We start from the raw sequence: 17,479 nt of genomic DNA, 5'->3' as shown, positions 1-17,479 counted from the left end.
CGCAGTACCGCGTTGCACAAGGTATGTTCCGACTCCGAGATAACAGTCGGAACGTCGGAGCTTGTTCCGATGAACCGACAGCTGCAGTTACACTGTTCTCGTTGTTCTTTATGTTATACTTGGAACTTCGTTGGATGAAGTTGGTACTTGAAACTCTCACGTGGTTGGAGGGGGGCGCATGGAAATTGAAATCCTTGCGGTGGCGCGAACTTTAATATCAACATTTGTAAGACTGGCCAATCATCTGTAATGTTATAGTAAGTATTTAATAATCTGTAATATTCATTCCCGCTTTATGGTTTATTTCACCATTAGTTTACTAATTCTGTTTTATAAACATTCTACAAAGTCATAAAGTACGCATACTATTATTAATTCATTGATCAGCTGATTCTATACAAAGGTTAAAGTCGTAAATGGTAATGAGTGGTTTAGTTACAATGTCTGTATGTCGTTTGTTGAGGTTAAGTCTGACAAGCACAAGTTTTTGTGCTATCTTCTCTGATATCAAAGAACGACAAAAATGTTGTAGCATTATTTGTTGGAAACTACCCATATAAGTACTGATTTGGAGAGCGAGGTTTAATGCGAAGTTTAAATTACACTTTGGTAAAGATGCGATTCCAACATTTTACTAACCCACTGCGGGGTTTCCAGGTTTCAGTACTGCCAATTATATCTTTTTTATTTATGAAATTGTAATATTTATTATTATTATTATTATTATTATTATTATTATTATTATTATTATTATTATTATTATAACTGCATTAAGAAAAGTAAAAATAAAAATTAATGATTTGTTTTTTTTATTATGTAATAGAGAGAAGAGACATTACATACCATATGTTTTAAATGTTATGTTATTTTTTTTAGTTGGCTACCATGTCTTTATAACTTTATGTACGAAAACAAAGTGTTGTATTCTGTCCTTGTAGACAACAGCTTTTTAATTACTAACATTAAGCTTTTGAGTTCTGTCCGCATGCACAGCAATTTTCCAAAATCGATTCGAATGTGCATTGCAGTGCCATCTATAGATAAGAATGTGTACTATGTCATGCCTATGAGTGCTCCAGTGTGAGCAGCATGGTAAAGAGGGAGGGTACTGTACCGTTCGTTTGAACGACTCAACGACTCCGACTCATCACCACTGGTGACTGTTATTTCGGAACTGTTATTTGGAACATAGTATTTTTTCGGAACCGGAACAGTCGGAACTGTTCCGGGAAAAGAACAACTTCGCCCATCACTACAGTCTAGTATATACAGTCGCGAAGCTCAATACGTAGTAAATATGCAAACATTAGGTAGTTGCTCACCACTAGGATCGCTAATATCGCCTCATTACAGGCAACGCAAAATAGTACCGTCACAGTCTATTGTTTCTAGCACCCTCAAAACTCAATCTTCGTGACTGTATATAGTAGACCGTGCTCCAAGAATGAGTTTCGCTGTTCCACTGAAGGAACTTCACAGAATTTATTTAAAAAAAAAACGGCCGGAGATCGAACGCCTAACATTTTTTTGGCAGGCTAGTCGTAGCTTAGCTATATGGAGTTACCCCATGTGATCAGGGGTTTTACGTAACAGTTGTCTTGTGGTTTTCCATGCGGTTCATCTCTCTCCATTCTACCTATGACATGCAGTTGTATGACGTGCACATCTGGTTTAATTGTCCAGCAATTTAACATTTTGCCAGTTTACGGGATTTTCAACTTCCCCCCCCCCCTGAAAAATACAGTTGCACTATCACCTGTACTTTTTAACTTCGCTCTAGGATATGCCTTTACAAAAGTTCAGGATAATAAAGATGGTTTGGAATTGAACCAGTTACATCAGTTTCTTGGCTATGTGGATCCTTCAAAGAGGTGGGAAGATTCGAAAATCTTGGAGCAACAGTAACAAATATAAATGACACTCGGGAGGAAATTAAACGCAGAATAAATATAGAAAATGCCTGTTATTATTAGGTGGAGAAGCTTTTGTCATCTAGTCTGCAGTCAAAAAATATGAAAGTTAGAATTTAGTTTATTACCGGTTGTTCTGTATGGTTGTAAAACTTGGACTCTCACTTTGAGAGAGGAACAGAGATTAAAGTTGTTTGAGAATAAGGTGCTTAGGAAAATATTTGGATCTAAGAGGGATGAAGTTGGAGGAAAATGGAGAAAGTTACACAATGCAGAACTGTACGCATTGTATTCTTCGCCTGACATAATTAGGAACATTAAAATCAGACATTTGAGATGGTCAGGGCATGTATCACATATGGACGAATCCAGAAATGCATATAGAGTGTTAGTTGGGAGGTCGGAGGTAAAAAAGACCTTTGGGGAGGCCAAAACGTAGATGAAAGGATAATATTAAAATGAATTTGAGGGAGTGGAGATATGATACAAGACTGGATTAATTTTGCTCACAATAAGGACTGATGGTGGGCTTATGTCAGGGCAGCAATGAACCTCCGGGTTCTTTAAAAGTCATGTGTTATTATTATTATTCCATAAACTGGTTTTATAGCATCAACAACTGCTGGTGACAAAGCCATAATAGATAGGAGTATCGCTAACAGTTTAAATAAAATGAAAACTTCAGTATGGGCAACTTGTATAAAGCTTCAATGAATAATTGATGACAATCCTTAATACATGTTTTGTTCTAAAGGTGAAAATACATGGTGTTGCTATAACAAAAGCAGGCTTGACAGTGGTGAATACATACATAAGAATGTCCATTCTTATGTATGTATTCACCACTGTCAAGCCTGCTTTTGTTATAGCAACACCATGTATTTTCACCTTTAGAACAAAACATGTATTAAGGATTGTCATCAATTATTCATTGAAGCTTTATACAAGTTGCCCATACTGAAGTTTTCATTTTATTTAAACTGTTAGCGATACTCCTATCTATTATGGCTTTGTCATTTTCCTGTCAAATTTTTATCATCTTCTAAATTTTTTCCTCTCTTATAGTTGTTATTTGATACTCAAATTTCTGAAAAATCTATTTGATACTTACCGACTCCAAGGGGGCTATATTTAATATAATTAAATATGTACCAAACCTATATGCACATAGAATTATTCCGATTCAGAAGCAACTAAGTAAACTAAAAGAACTCCAAAAGGAAATAACATTTCAATGGATACCTAGTCATTGTGGTATACCTGGAAATGAGAAAGTCGATAATATTGCAAAACAGGCAACATATTTGCAACAAAGACCTCTTCAAGTGATATCTCTATCCAATGCTTTTACTTCAGTAAAGTCTCATTTTACAAACCTATGGATCAACTATTGGCTCTCTTCTGACAAAGGAAAAATTTTATAGTCTGTACAAAAGAAACCAAATGACCTGGAAATGTACAAAAACTTGCCCAGACATGTTCAAATATTTTTAACAAGAGCCAGAACAGGTCACATTGTCACTCAATTGTACCTACACCGATTTCACATTTCTGATAATCCTACTTGTCTGTGGTGTAATAATCATGATGAAACTCTGGAACACATTCTTCTATACTGTCCATCCATAAACCACAAAAGAAGTAAATTAAAATCATCAGTACCAGTTGCAGAAGACACAGCCCTGCAGTATATATTGACCACACCCCACCTCTGGCTACTAGCAACAGACATCTATAATGAACACGGATCATTTCTCGTGAAAAACAACAACTGAATAGACTACAGTGGACTTTATGTTGTCAGCAAACAGCTGGATACATTAAGAAGATTGATTGATTATGGTTGTTAAATTTTCTCACTCAACTGCCATTCATTTTTGAAAGTGTCCTATTCATTCAAGTTTAATAATGTCAGTCTTTCCATATGTTTTCTTTTCTTTTCGGACACAGCTTGTAAACTCTTCTGTCATGATCAGCTAACTTACTTACTTACTGGCTTTTAAGGAACCCGGAGGTTCATTGCCGCCCTCACATAAGCCCGCCATTGGTCCCTATCCTGAGCAAGATTAATCCAGTCTCTACCATCATATTCCACCTCCCTCAAATCCATTTTAATATTATCTTCCCATCTTCGTCTCGGCCTCCCTAAAGGTCTTTTTCCCTCCGGCCTCCCAACTAACACTCTATATGCATTTCTGGATTCGCCCATACGTGCTACATGTCCTGCCCATCTCAAACGTCTGGATTTTATGTTCCTAATTATGTCAGGTGAAGAATACAATGCGTGCAGCTCTGCTTTGTGTAACTTTCTCCATTCTCCTGTAACTTCATCCCTCTTAGCCCCAAATATTTTCCTAAGAACCTTATTCTCAAACACCCTTAATCTCTGTTTCTCTCTCAAAGTGAGAGTCCAAGTTTCACAACCATTCAGAACAACTGGTAATATAACTGTTTTATAAATTCTAACTTTCAGATTTTTTGACAGAAGACTAGATGACAAAAGCTTCTCAACCGAATAATAAAACGCATTTCCCATATTTATTCTGCATTTAATTTCCTCCTGAGTGTCATTTATATTTGTTACTGTTGCTCGAAGATATTTGAATTTTTCCACCTCTTCGAAAGATAAATCTCCAATTTTTGTAGTTCCATTTCGTATAACATTCTGGTCACGATGCATAATCATATACTTAGTCTTTTCGGGATTTACTTCCAACCCTATCGCTTTACTTGCTTCAACTAGAATTTCTGTGTTTTCCCTAATCGTTTGTGGATTTTCCCCTAGCATATTCACGTCATCCACATAGACAAGAAGCTGATGTAACCCATTCAACTCCAAACCCTGTCTACTATCCTGAACTTTCCTAATGGCATATTCTAGAGCGAAGTTAAAAAGTAAAAGTGATAGTGCATCTCCCTGCTTTAGCCTGCAGTGAATTGGAAAAGCACCAGATAGAAACTGGCCTATACGGACTCTGCTGTAAGTTTCACTAAGACACATTTTAATTAATCGAACTAGTTTCTTGGGAATACCAAATTCAATAAGAATATTATACAAAATTTCTCTCTTAACCAAGTCATACGCCTTTTTGAAATCTATGAATAACTGATGTACTGTACCCTTATACTCCCATTTTTTCTCCAATATCTGTCGAATGCAAAAAATCTGATCAATAGTCGATCTATTACGCCTAAAACCACACTGATGATCCCCAATAATTTCATCTACATATGGAGTTAATCTTCTCAAAAGGATATTCGACAAAATTTTATACGAAGTCATCAAAAGTGATATTCCTCGAAAGTTACTACAGTTAGTCTTGTCCCCCTTCTTAAAAATAGGTACCATTATGGACTCCTTCCATTGTTCTAGTACAATTTCCTTTTCCCAAATTGCAAGTACAAGTTTATAGATTTCGCTAGATAATGCTCTTCCACCCGCTTGTATTAATTCTGCTGGAATTTGATCAATACCTGGAGACTTGTACTTTTTCATATTTTCTATCGCAATTTCGACTTCAGAAAGTGTGGGTTCCGGTATGAATGGCTCAGCAGTTTGTATTTCAATTTCGTCCCGATTATTTCTACTTGGCCTATGTATATTTAGTAGTTGCCCAAAATCATTTTTCCATCTGTTCAGGATTGATTGAGTCTGCAAGTAAGTCACCATTCTCATCCTTGATCACGTTTACCCTTGCCTGATATCCATTTTTAAATTCCTTTATACCCTTATATAAATCTCGAATGTTTTTATTCTTACTATTTCTTTCTATCTCATTCAGTTTTTCCTTCAAGTAATCTCTCTTTTTATTCCTAAGTGTACACTTGCTTCCCGTCTTTCATAGAAATAATTATCTCTATTCTCCACAATTGGATCCTGTAAGAATTTCAATTTTGCCTGTTTCCTTCTATCTACTACAATGGAACAATCTTCATCAAACCATGGTTTCTTTTTCTTAGTTTCATGATAACCTTTGCTCTGCTCAGCTGCAATTTTGATATTATCTCGGATATTGTCCCACACGCTATTAACATCTAACTCTTCCTCAGCTTCGTCAGCAGTTGCTAAAGCAGCAAACCTATTTGAAATTTCAACCTGATAACGTTGCTTAGTTTCCTCGTCCTTTAATTTCAAAATATTGAATCTACTAATATTAGCTTGTTGCTCTACTCATTTGGTTACTGATAGTCTCTCTCTTAATTCAGCTAAATGCATTTTTTTTTTAATTTCGCAGAAAGAAAATCAATTTTTGCATTTTTTCCCGAAATATAACCTGCGCTATCACTTTAATAATTTTACTTTACTTTTATTGAAATGTTTGATAAAGACAAATGTCAAAATTATTAATGTATTATGTTAAATTTGCCAGGAATGTAAATAACAAATACAATACAATATTTATGCCTACAGTTTTATTATTATTCACATGATTACTTAGTGGAAATTGACAAATTACTTAATTCTTACTTTTACGTTTAAATGAAGCGGTTTGAATAGTGGTTCTTCCTTTAATAAATTCTGGTTTTTCTGTCTTTTTTATGGCTTTTAAGGAATCCAGACATTCATTGCCGCTCTCACATAAGCTTGCCATCGGTCCCTATCCTGTGCAAGATTAATCCAGATTACCTCAGCCTCCCTCAAATCCATTTTAATATTATCCTCCCATCTACATTTCGGCCTCCCAAAGTTTTTTTTCCTCTGGTCTCCCAATTAACACACTATATTGGTTGTGCCAGAGAATTAGTCCTATTCCGAGGGTTATTGTGTGATTTCATAACAAGCTGTTTTTTACGGTGATGGGTTGTTAGCCCTTCGCCCAATCCCTAAGCTGGAGGACCACCCCTTATTGGTTGTCCACGACTGCTTATTCAATATATTCACAGCTACCCTCCACATCTAGAGGTCGTCTCCTCTATCCACAACCTGAGGACACACCATGCCATGGTGATGTTTTTTCTGTCTCGCTTTTTTATTTCCAATGAAAGGGGTATTGTTGGCTGGCATTTTGGTGCTGGGGTATTTAACTTGAGCTTTAAATGTTCCTTACTTTCAGATATATATTTAACTATAGTAGCCTAATTACCTCTTTTCTGTCACTTGATACGAACGTAACAAAACATACACATTGAATATTTCTCTCAGACATACCTACACTGGCAAATTCTTTACCTGTGCTGTGTACAATAACTGTCATCGTACAACCCATCTTCACAAATGGGTCTAATCCTTCAGACACTTCAGAAATTGTATTCAGAATAAACCAACCCTGCACAAGGGCACTTCCAAGGATAGAAACTGCCTGGTAGAAATACAAAAGCTAAGACTCTTGGGAAACCTTAATTGAGTAAAATGACCCTTTTTTCTATCGTCTTAAGTTGCAAATTTCATGCAGCCCATGAACTAATTATATAATTTTTATAGTGGAAGTAGGAATACTAATAAAACCAAAAAGGCCGTTTACTCTGCACCTACAGGTCTCGCAAGCAGGGATTACCGACATCAAGAATGTGAACGAAACAATTCGATAAGGACGAGCGGGCAACAGGAGAGGTCACGAGATAACTCGAATGATATTCAAGAGTACAGTAACAAGAGAAACAACATCGATAGAATCAGTCTTGCATTGTGATAGTTACATTACGGTTTTAGTTTCAGTTCAACTGCATGTGAATACGCATCTTGTTCCAAGTGTGTTTATTTTATTATGTAGTGATGGAGCATTCCCCTCGCAGAGTATCATTATTTTATTCGTAAACATAATATTGCACATTTAATTCGCTTCGAATTTTTCTCTTGCTACAATCTTCATTTCCACAGGCGATGTCCCTACCTGTTCATCTTCTTGGAAGAGGCAGTACTTCTATCGGCCCGCACCCCTCGCTCCATCGGTGTGCCTACATCAGTGGCGCTACAGCCAATCAAGGGCCAAGATCGACCAGCTGGCTGCCATTCACATGCCGAAGTAGAGGTGGACGATCATCCAACCAGAATGGAGTTATCGTGTGGTGCGGGATCGGTGTGCCTACATACGCATGTCAAAACAGACAGTAATGCCACTACTGTTTTTCGGTAATCATTCCTTGCGCAAGCTATACCAGTGATCAATTAAAGACATGCGTGGTTAGACTGATAGAATTTAAACACAAACCAGCAAATGCAATACAATGATAACTTCGTCATGGTTTCTTTCAAAACTCATTCAGATATTCCAGTACCACAACACAAACATGTACTTACCACAGTTTGTTACTGCAATTTTACCATTTACTTCATTTATTTCTTTACATTCCAGATTTGCTTCAGCTACTTCATTTATTGTATTATGTAAAATGTTGTACATCTCGAACTTCGAAACTGGTGTCCTTACCTAAACAACTCAATGTATAAACTAATCTAACATTAGCATCAAAAGGTCCAGAATCAACCATTGGGGATGTAAAATAGTCTTTTCTCTTATTACATCTTGAGGAATTGCAAGAGACAATTTAGACATCAAGCCACTTCGACATTTTTAGTTCTTCACTAACCTTAGTTTACCTTTTGTACATAATGAATATACACTGTTCGACAATATTTTATTAAGAATACCTATTGATTTTGAGTTCAACCTCAATATCACTTGCATTATTATTCGTAACACTGCACTCATCACTTTCATCATTTGGTTTTTTCTTCAAACATGTGGGTATCTTACCATGAAATTTCTTCTTTTTTGAGCAATGACTATCGCTACGAGGCATGATAAAATACAATATTTTTTACATAAATTAAAACAGGCTACTAACAGTCAAATTAAAACGAGGGTAAACAATTTGCCTTCGAGCATTTGTTTGAAGCAATTTGCTTACATCAGGCTAGCCAACAGCAAGTATAAGCCTTCACTATCTTCGTCATGCCACCAGTCAAGAATGAAATAAAAAGTTTTCACACCGATGTTTCTTTTTTACTTGGTTATTTAACGACGCTGTACCAACTAATAGAGTCGATGGCATTTCAGAAGACGATCAGCTGCTACATGCGCCGTAGCATTTCTGGTATGTGACGTCACAAGCTTGTACAGTAGAACCAATTGGAATCAGTCTATAACAAGTACTTCCCAAGTTCGTTTATTCACATGTGAGTGTTTCAATTCATTGAATAAGTAAAACTAACATTTACTGTGTGTAAGATAAACACATGGAAGAAGAGACTGTAAAATGACAAGTATTGCACAGGCAGGCACGGAAAATAGTGTTTAAGGTGTATAATTATTTTAAAAACATTGACGAGCAAAATGCTGCCAGCCATCTTGATGCTGACTGCAACGTTGCCAATGCGCAAGAAACGACTATAGAAACATGTGGTGTGGGATTGAGGAACATGCAAATATGGTTAGTGAAGGAAAGAGGGTTTGTTTGGTGTCATGCTTACAGTAATCAATGGCTAAGGTCATTATTGTCTTTTGATAATTTAAATTCTCTCCTGCGCTATTTGTATTGCACGTGCGTGAAGTACGATGTGGCAATGTTGTACGCTGCCTTGCTCTCTCTCTGTCTCTTCTGACGCAAACGCTAGCAGACAACTGCCTTCCGAACTGCCGTCGACTCTAGGTTATTTAGCCCCATAGGATTGGTAATAGCGATATGAGACCCAGAATTCGCCATAGATTACCTTACATTCGCCTTACGGTTGGAGAAAACCTCGGAGAAAAACCTAACTAGGTAATCAGTCCAAGTGGGGGATCGAGCACAACTCTGGATTAGCAGGTGAGCACCTTAGCCAACTGAGCTATGCTGGTGGCCACACTGATTTTTCCTTAGGATATGTGAAAGGAATTTGCCTCACGAAGAGTAATTTGAAAGGATTGTTTTAAATGACTAAAACCTTAGGAAATAATATATTTTCAAAATATTTTAGTTAGTTAGTGGGGTTTAAAAAGGGCGCGTCAGCTACTTTGGCTATTTGCGCCCTTTCAAAATATTTTATAGGGTGATGTTTAGAACTATTATAAGTCAAAATAGCAGATTTCGTTTTTTGAAAAGAAAAAAAAAAAAAAGCCCCACAGTGTGAACGAAATGAGACAAGTGGCCTCTAGGCTTTGAGCTCACATAGATATTAACATGAATCCCAAGAGCCCAGTTGATTACTAGTGTAGCCTACTTTTTAACTTACACCCTCTCCTTTGATAGATTGGATGTGCCTCGTGGTTTTCCACACGGTGTATCGCTCAGTTCTCTAATTATTATATGCTGATATGAGTGAAATGTCACTAGTCAGCGATGTATGCAATGGAGGAGAAAGGAACTGACCACCCTACTCTACCTCCTGGCTTAGTTGCCTCATGAGCAATGTTTTATTGGCGTCACTAATGAGATCCTAACCTATCTTCAGACAGCTGACCAAACAACAATATTCAATCTCTTTTTGCCAGCACACCTTCAAAATAAATTTTTTTTTTTTTACCTTTGCAAAGGAAAGGCTGTCAAAGAGAATATTAAATTTAAAAGTGAAAGGAAGATGACCAATGCGAAGATCACACAAAAGACGGGTAGATCAAATTCAGAAGAACTTACAAGAATGGGATACAAGTGGGATGAAATAAACAGGAAAAAAAGCTTGGAAAGACTGAGATGAATGGAGGCATATTGGAAACAACCTTCTGAAAGGAGGACACGACAAGAGGATGATGATGATGATGACTTTATACTCATACAAGAAGTTACATATCTTCGGAATTATTAATGCTAATGCATGATATTTGGAACATAAATTCTTTAGGCTATTAGGAAACTTTTCTCTGGAATACAAGTTTATTATTTGTTGAATCTGAAAATATCCCACCATAATTTTATAAAAGTACCTCTAAAATTCATTCTCAAAATGTAATCTTTTATTTTACCATTTTGAAAGCCAATATCTATGCTACAGATATTTTAAACAATGTGCATTTACGAGTAAAATTACAAGCAGATTTTGAATTTATTAAAAAAAAAAAAAATGACCGAGATATATCCATTTTAGTGAATTTATATATTGGTACTTCTTTTTTTTCTTTCTTCAAAATTTTGGTCCCAATCCCCCCCACATTTTTACGAGTACAATTCGAGCACTAACAGACAACATATAGCAGATACATTTGGTCATTATGACAGTCATCCTAACTTCTAGCAATCAAAGTAATGGGTAAATGACCTACAGGATGACAAACATGGTATATTATAGTGCATATTTTAGTGAATTTTCAAATATAATTGCATGCATATTTGAACAACTCTTCTGAATAAACATCAAGCTATAATCTTTTTGCTATTAGAATAATGCTAACGTAAACAAAAACATGTGGCTGTCATACCAGAGATTGGTTCCTAGTCGAAACACTCTCACAATGCAGGAAAATATAGTTCTGTGTGACAACCATAACCTTTCATTTATTTTAAAATAAAATTTTTATTTTAGTTGGTAAATACGTTAAACATGTACCACAACTTGATTCATATCTACTATGTTATATGAAAGAAAAGGTATTTTTAAATTTGTTATTTAGTAAGAAAGCCGATAAATACAAGGAGTAATATCAAGGTAGTAGGTTATTGTTAGCAAATGATAGTATGGCTTCTGTATCCTCAATGTGTGTGGTTAAACATAGGAGAGGAATAACATCTGACACTAATTGATCTCACGTGAAATTTTAAAATAATTTAATTAATTAAAAAGTAACTGTTTCCTAAGCAAATGAGTGCAGAATCACGTACTGAGAATCAGTAGCATGACGGTGCAGCCAATCAAGCCTCATTACAGTCACGTGCTATTGTTTACTGGAGAATTATTCTAACAGCAAACATACAGTGCCATGGCTGGACAGATACAAAATCTAGTTAACTGTTGTAAGTGAGTTTTGTTGGTGGTGTGACAACCCTTACTACGTGAATTATTTCTTCCCAAAGAACAAGATCTATGAAAGATTTTTTGGGCCTCTACAATGCTTCCCTAGGTTATACTTATAAAAATTATTCAATTTCAGTGACAACATTTTCAAATAACTCAAATGTTGATGTTAATTTTACGAAGACTATTGCAAAATGCAAAGAAACACTAACACTTATTATCAAGGTTTTAGCAGTATTGTGAATAAATGAGTACATCATACATTTTGGCAAGACTTTAAATGTGCATGGTAATGTCCTTTGTACTCAGTATTCTAAGATCATAATATATCATATTATGCTTTTGTTGAAAAGGGTTTTTTTTTTTCACTTCAGAAAAAAATGAAATGACAGAAATAGGTGTGCAGTAAAACTGATTAAGGCCCAATTGTATAAAACTCCCTGACTAAAGATCAACTTTGATCGAAGATCGAAAAGTGAACCGAGTTCAGACACTTCTTCTATTATATAAAACTTTTCTGCGATCAAATTACCTTTGTTCAAATGCAATCTAAGTTCACGTGAAACGGATTTGGCAACATCGCATAAAAAGGTGAAATACATGATGCGCAGACCATGTTATACACGAGGAGTACCCTTGCGTTTTTTTTTAAAGCAAGACGTAAAGCGCTGCAGCAAGATCGTTCTTTTATTACATTTGCTTCACCGTCGCTGCAGCAGCGCTGTAGCAAGCGTGCAGCAAATCAAAACTTCGCTTTACAAGTTTGCTGCACGATCCATCATGGCGGAATGTGTGTTTTGGTCTTTTGCAACGTTTATTATTGTCAAAATCGTCGAGTAATAATAATTCCATGTCATTATCATGGAAGTTGAAATTATTTAACATGTCTGGTTCTTTTAGAGTTAAATTTATTACAACAGAAATAGAAGCCAATATTAATTGTCCACCATTTTGCAGTCAGTTGACCTACTTACGTTTTTTTTCGATCCTCATTTTGCTGCAGCAAAGGCATGAAGCGTTTAAAAAAAAACGCACGGTACAGTATACAGGTTTGTTCAGTGTTGCCAATCTAGCGACTTTAACTCTTTTTCAACAACAATTTCTTTTAACTTTTATATTGCTTAAATAGGGATTTAGTGACATTTTTAGCACCCCATAGTGACAAAATTTAATCTTTCTTTGTTGATAATGAGAAATCTAGCGACTTTACAACTACTTTTTGGCGACTTTCCATACACTCTATTGGAGACACTGGTTTTTTGTGCAATGTAAATAATGGCGGACAATAAGAAGAAGGTTGACTGTTCTCCGAGTTGTTATCATGTTATGGTGTTTGATACTGCTAAACATAATAAAGCTTTATAAAACGACAATTTTCGTTTAGTAATAAAGTTAATTGAAAATTTATGAATGTACCTATCATATCCATTAATAATTAATGGTTGTTATAAACATAATATAATTATAGGTTATGTTATTTGATACTGCTGAACACGATAGAGCCTTATAAAATATAAGATTGTTTGTGTATTAAGGCAAGAAATTGAAAGAAATATATATAAATGTACCTATCATATCTATTAATATTAATAATAATGGATATTTTATTTGCACTATCTGCCACTCGTATATTTCAAACAGAAAAGAAATAACTGAACTTGGATCATCTAACTTAATCGGAGAAATTTCTTCAGTCAAAGTTGACTTCAGTTTGAGACAAATTAATCTCAGATTGGACTTTATACAACACAAAATTCCAAGTTCAGCTAGAACGAGAATCAATTTAACCTCTGATCTAAGATTAAATGGTTTATACAATCAGGCCGAAGTCAGAAATACTGGCTTCAATTAACTGTAAATATAGCTGCCAGGAATATTTTTATAGGAATTAAAAAAAAAAACAACTTTTTGATACAAATAAAAAAATTAGCAAAACAGGGTTGTTCAAATGACGGATTTTCTTTTCTTTTCCTTAATGCATTAAGTATGTATAGACAAAAATACTAAATTCAATTAAAACTTCACCACTCAACATAATGTTTTTTATGGTAGTTATAAAAGGAAGTGAAAGTCAACAGGCGTCCCATATATGTGAACGAAAAGATAGTAATCCTAAAAATAAAATATTTCACTTATAAACTTGAAATTCTTGTCATGTAATTTTGTAGATTTTTTTTTCCTATGTAAACTACAAAGAGGTTGTCTGTTAAGGTAGGATTATACCAAGGAAGCAATGTACAACGTGCAACAATGTGGTAAGTATGCATCATTTTTCATCTTGAAAATCTCTGCAGTGTGCAACTAAAGTGTTGACTGTAGCAAAAATCAACCTACTGCACAACCTCACAAGGTCTTCTGACTCTTATGGGAAGCAGCTACCTGCTGCATCAATTGCATATATTGTTCTTATTTACCGTATTTACTCGCGTAATTTGCGCACTTTTAAATCTATTTTGGCTGTTCGAAAAATTGGGGTGCGTAATATATGCGAATTTTTAAAATTAGACTTCTTGATCTGAGTTTTATTCAAGAATATAGTAATTAAGAATACAGTACTTTTGTCACCTAAGACTACTGGTAATCTTGAATTATAAATAATAATTAAATGGGTATGTGACAATCATAATGAATGCAAAGTACATAGCAGATGTAGCATTCTCAATAGTTAGTCTTTAATTGAGTAGGTAGCCTACATTGTACGAGTTTATAGGTCTATAGGTGGTTGATCAATGGATTCTTCATGTTATGGTGAAAACTGCATGATACCTATTAAATTGTAAAACTTGTCCCAGTCACTGTCCTAAGGGGTAATTTACAAGAACAAGCATCAGTGTTGACGTAACGTTATTTAGGGTTTCTTTGTGAAGCAGACAGTTAAGTTGGGTACTGTTCAATGAACAATGCTATATTGGCAATGGAATTTAGAGAAGAAAATTCATACTACACAGAAAAAAAAATTGTATGTAAAATGTGTGCGGAAAATATACGGAGCAAAATTAAAGTTTATAATAATCCTTTAAAAATTAGGGTGCGTAAAATATGTGGTGGCGCAAAGTACACAAGCAAATACGGTAGTTTTCTTCTATTATTGAGAATGCTATTTATAGCTACAAGAGACAAAATAGAATGGTGTAACAAAATATTCTTGGATTTATTGAGGACTATTTCAAGAAATATTTCGGAATATGCATAATATAAACTATAAAATGAAATGGGTTGTTCTTGTAATGCTTGTTTGTAATTACACTCCAATGTGGAAGAGATAAAAGCAAGTTAAATCATTGTGTAGTTTGTTTCATAGAGAAGATAAAAAAATTTACCAAAAAGCTAAGTGGTAAGGTGGAAAAGCACAAAAAAAAATGCTATGCATCAACATCAGTAACAACAAAATTCATTCATCAATGCTAAAAAAATAACTGTGTGCCCTTGGAATGAACATCGGTTTTCACAACAATCTCCTTTGACACCAAGTATCTCTCATATCAGTACCTAGAATCAAATAAACTAAAGCAGGAATTTCTGAAAATGACATCTTTTTTGACAAATGAACTTGCCGTGTAAACAGTAATGTTGAATGCGTGCTTGTTCTAAGGCAACGTTGATCAACAAAACGAATAAGAGAAATCATGAGGCATGCTACATGTTGCACACTGTTCCCTCAGAATAAGTCTGCCCTTAGGGATTATCTGCACAAAAGAAGAAGTTTGTTATTTCAACACATTTGTCCATATTATGGACATCTACATTATCCTTCATTATCTCACTCTCGAATTGGTCTGATAACGAAATGGAGGGCTCCATCTTCACATTAACTATGGGTTCCAGAGTATCTTCTATTTCACTTGTGTCAGCAGGTCTCTCACTATGACTCACTGCAGGAAGAGCAGCTGTTGTTGGAGGAGGCTGATCTTTGCTCACGATAATATTTCCTTCTTGATCACCTACTGTCCTGAGAAATCTGAATGCATTATCTTGAGATGGACCTGGTGAATCCACAGATCCCTCTTTGAGACACCCATGAACCCGCCTGTATCGGCTGTACAAAACGTCATATCCCACACCGAGCAAGTCTGAACAGTTCCGAAGTGTCATTTCACGATCACTAACTGCTTTCAAGGCCCTCACAACCCACGGTTTCTTCCAGAAATCGTGATAGCTGCCATGGCCCATCAAGAATTCTGGCAAGCGTATTATACCTTCAATATGCACTGAACTGCCCGCTGAGCTCGATGGATTGCTGGACAGCTGGAAAAAATGAAAACAATTAACATTAATTTATATACCAATTCCAGAAGATTACACTTATCAACAAGATACATACTGCACTGTGTTAAGCTGCTTGTACAGTAGTGGCAAAAAAGCCGGACCGACCCTTGTAGCTGATTTCAGAGCCTTGTTCACTCCAGAGCACGATAGACTGGTAACTAAGACTTTCGTGGTTCGAATCCTGCCTGGGAAGGAAACTTTTTTTTTTTCCTTATTCAAATTTATTCCCAATACTTTTCGATTGCTGGTAAAAGTCATGTTCTGGGAATAATAAGTTAATTAAGTAGTAAAATATCGCTGCAATCAAAAAGTATTGGGAATAAATTTGAATAAGGAACAAAAAAAAAAGTTTCCTTCTCAGGCAGGATTCGAACCACGAAAGTCTTAGTTACCAGTCTATCGTGCTCTGGAGTGAACAATGCTCTGAAATCAGCTACAAGGGTCAGTCCGATTTTTCTTTGCCACTATTGTACATGATCAAATTTGCATCAAATTCAACATTGCACAAGACTTTTCGAGACTTGCCAATACTTTACAAGTTTTATTATCAAATCGCTTACAATACTTTGTAAGTCTCTGTCTTGAAAGTAAATAAGATCATGCTCTAACTCAGGGGTTCCCAATTGGCGTGTCGCGAAATTTTGCAATTGAAAAATAAATTTAATGCCATCCAGAAAGTCTCTTTACATCCCATTTTTTATTTACAACTAAGTCTTTGATGTGGTACATTTTATTTCGAGACAGATTTTACGATAAAATGTGAACATCTGCAACAATGCTTTGTTTAACTTTTCTGCCTGGTGATAATTCAAATGAAAGTGAACGCCTGCAACAATCCTTAGTAATTCTTTTACTCTTCCTACTACTGAGTTTAGAATCGTAAGAACATATTGATCAGTTTCAGTATATATAAGTGAGCAGGTGATAGTGCGACCATTTTATCAAAAGTGCTTTATTTATATTTTATCATAGACACATTTTTAATTCGATAAAGACAATCTTAATGAAGTTCTGGGTTAGATGACAGCACTGCTAATTCAAATAATGTGAGCAAACATTCCCTTCAGGACTCAGAAATACTTACCGTACTGTGTTTCGTAAATATAAACAAAATCCCGTGTGTCTTTTATGCAGATAAAAATTTTATCAAATCAGTCGATGGTGCCGAATAAACTAAAATGACATTCAGAATTGCCATCTTCAACGTCATAGTGTGTAAATCAGCATTTTCTTCCATAAAAATAGTGAAATCTAAACAAAGGAATAGACTGCTGCATCTTGAAGATGATTTATATGTTGGCCTGTCAACCATAAGGTCACGTATAGAGAAACTCCGTGAAACCTTCCAAGTGCAGACTACACATTAATTTAAATAAGTGAATTTTCAAAAACGAAAGTCTTATCGGACATCCAGCATAGATAGATTGGGATTTTTGAC

General features: G+C 35.4%; 1 protein-coding gene across 13 annotated transcripts in view; it reads right to left on the bottom strand.

Annotated features, from left to right (window-relative positions):
- Positions 1-10,577: 10,577 nt before the first annotated feature.
- Positions 10,578-17,479, bottom strand: part of LOC138693651 (uncharacterized) — a 69,396-nt gene continuing 62,494 nt past the window's right edge. For 12 of the 13 annotated variants that reach the window (XM_069817548.1, XM_069817531.1, XM_069817541.1 and 9 more), the window contains one exon: positions 10,578-16,020. In XM_069817548.1, the coding sequence (XP_069673649.1) occupies positions 15,451-16,020 (570 nt within the window). In that variant the 3' untranslated portion in view covers positions 10,578-15,450. The remainder of the gene's footprint in view (positions 16,021-17,479) is intronic. The other variant, XM_069817538.1, reaches the window with a different exon arrangement.

This window comes from Periplaneta americana, chromosome 2, assembly GCF_040183065.1.
Source record: "Periplaneta americana isolate PAMFEO1 chromosome 2, P.americana_PAMFEO1_priV1, whole genome shotgun sequence".
Taxonomy (NCBI): domain Eukaryota; kingdom Metazoa; phylum Arthropoda; class Insecta; order Blattodea; family Blattidae; genus Periplaneta; species Periplaneta americana.
This window is presented reverse-complemented; position numbering and strand designations above follow the sequence as displayed.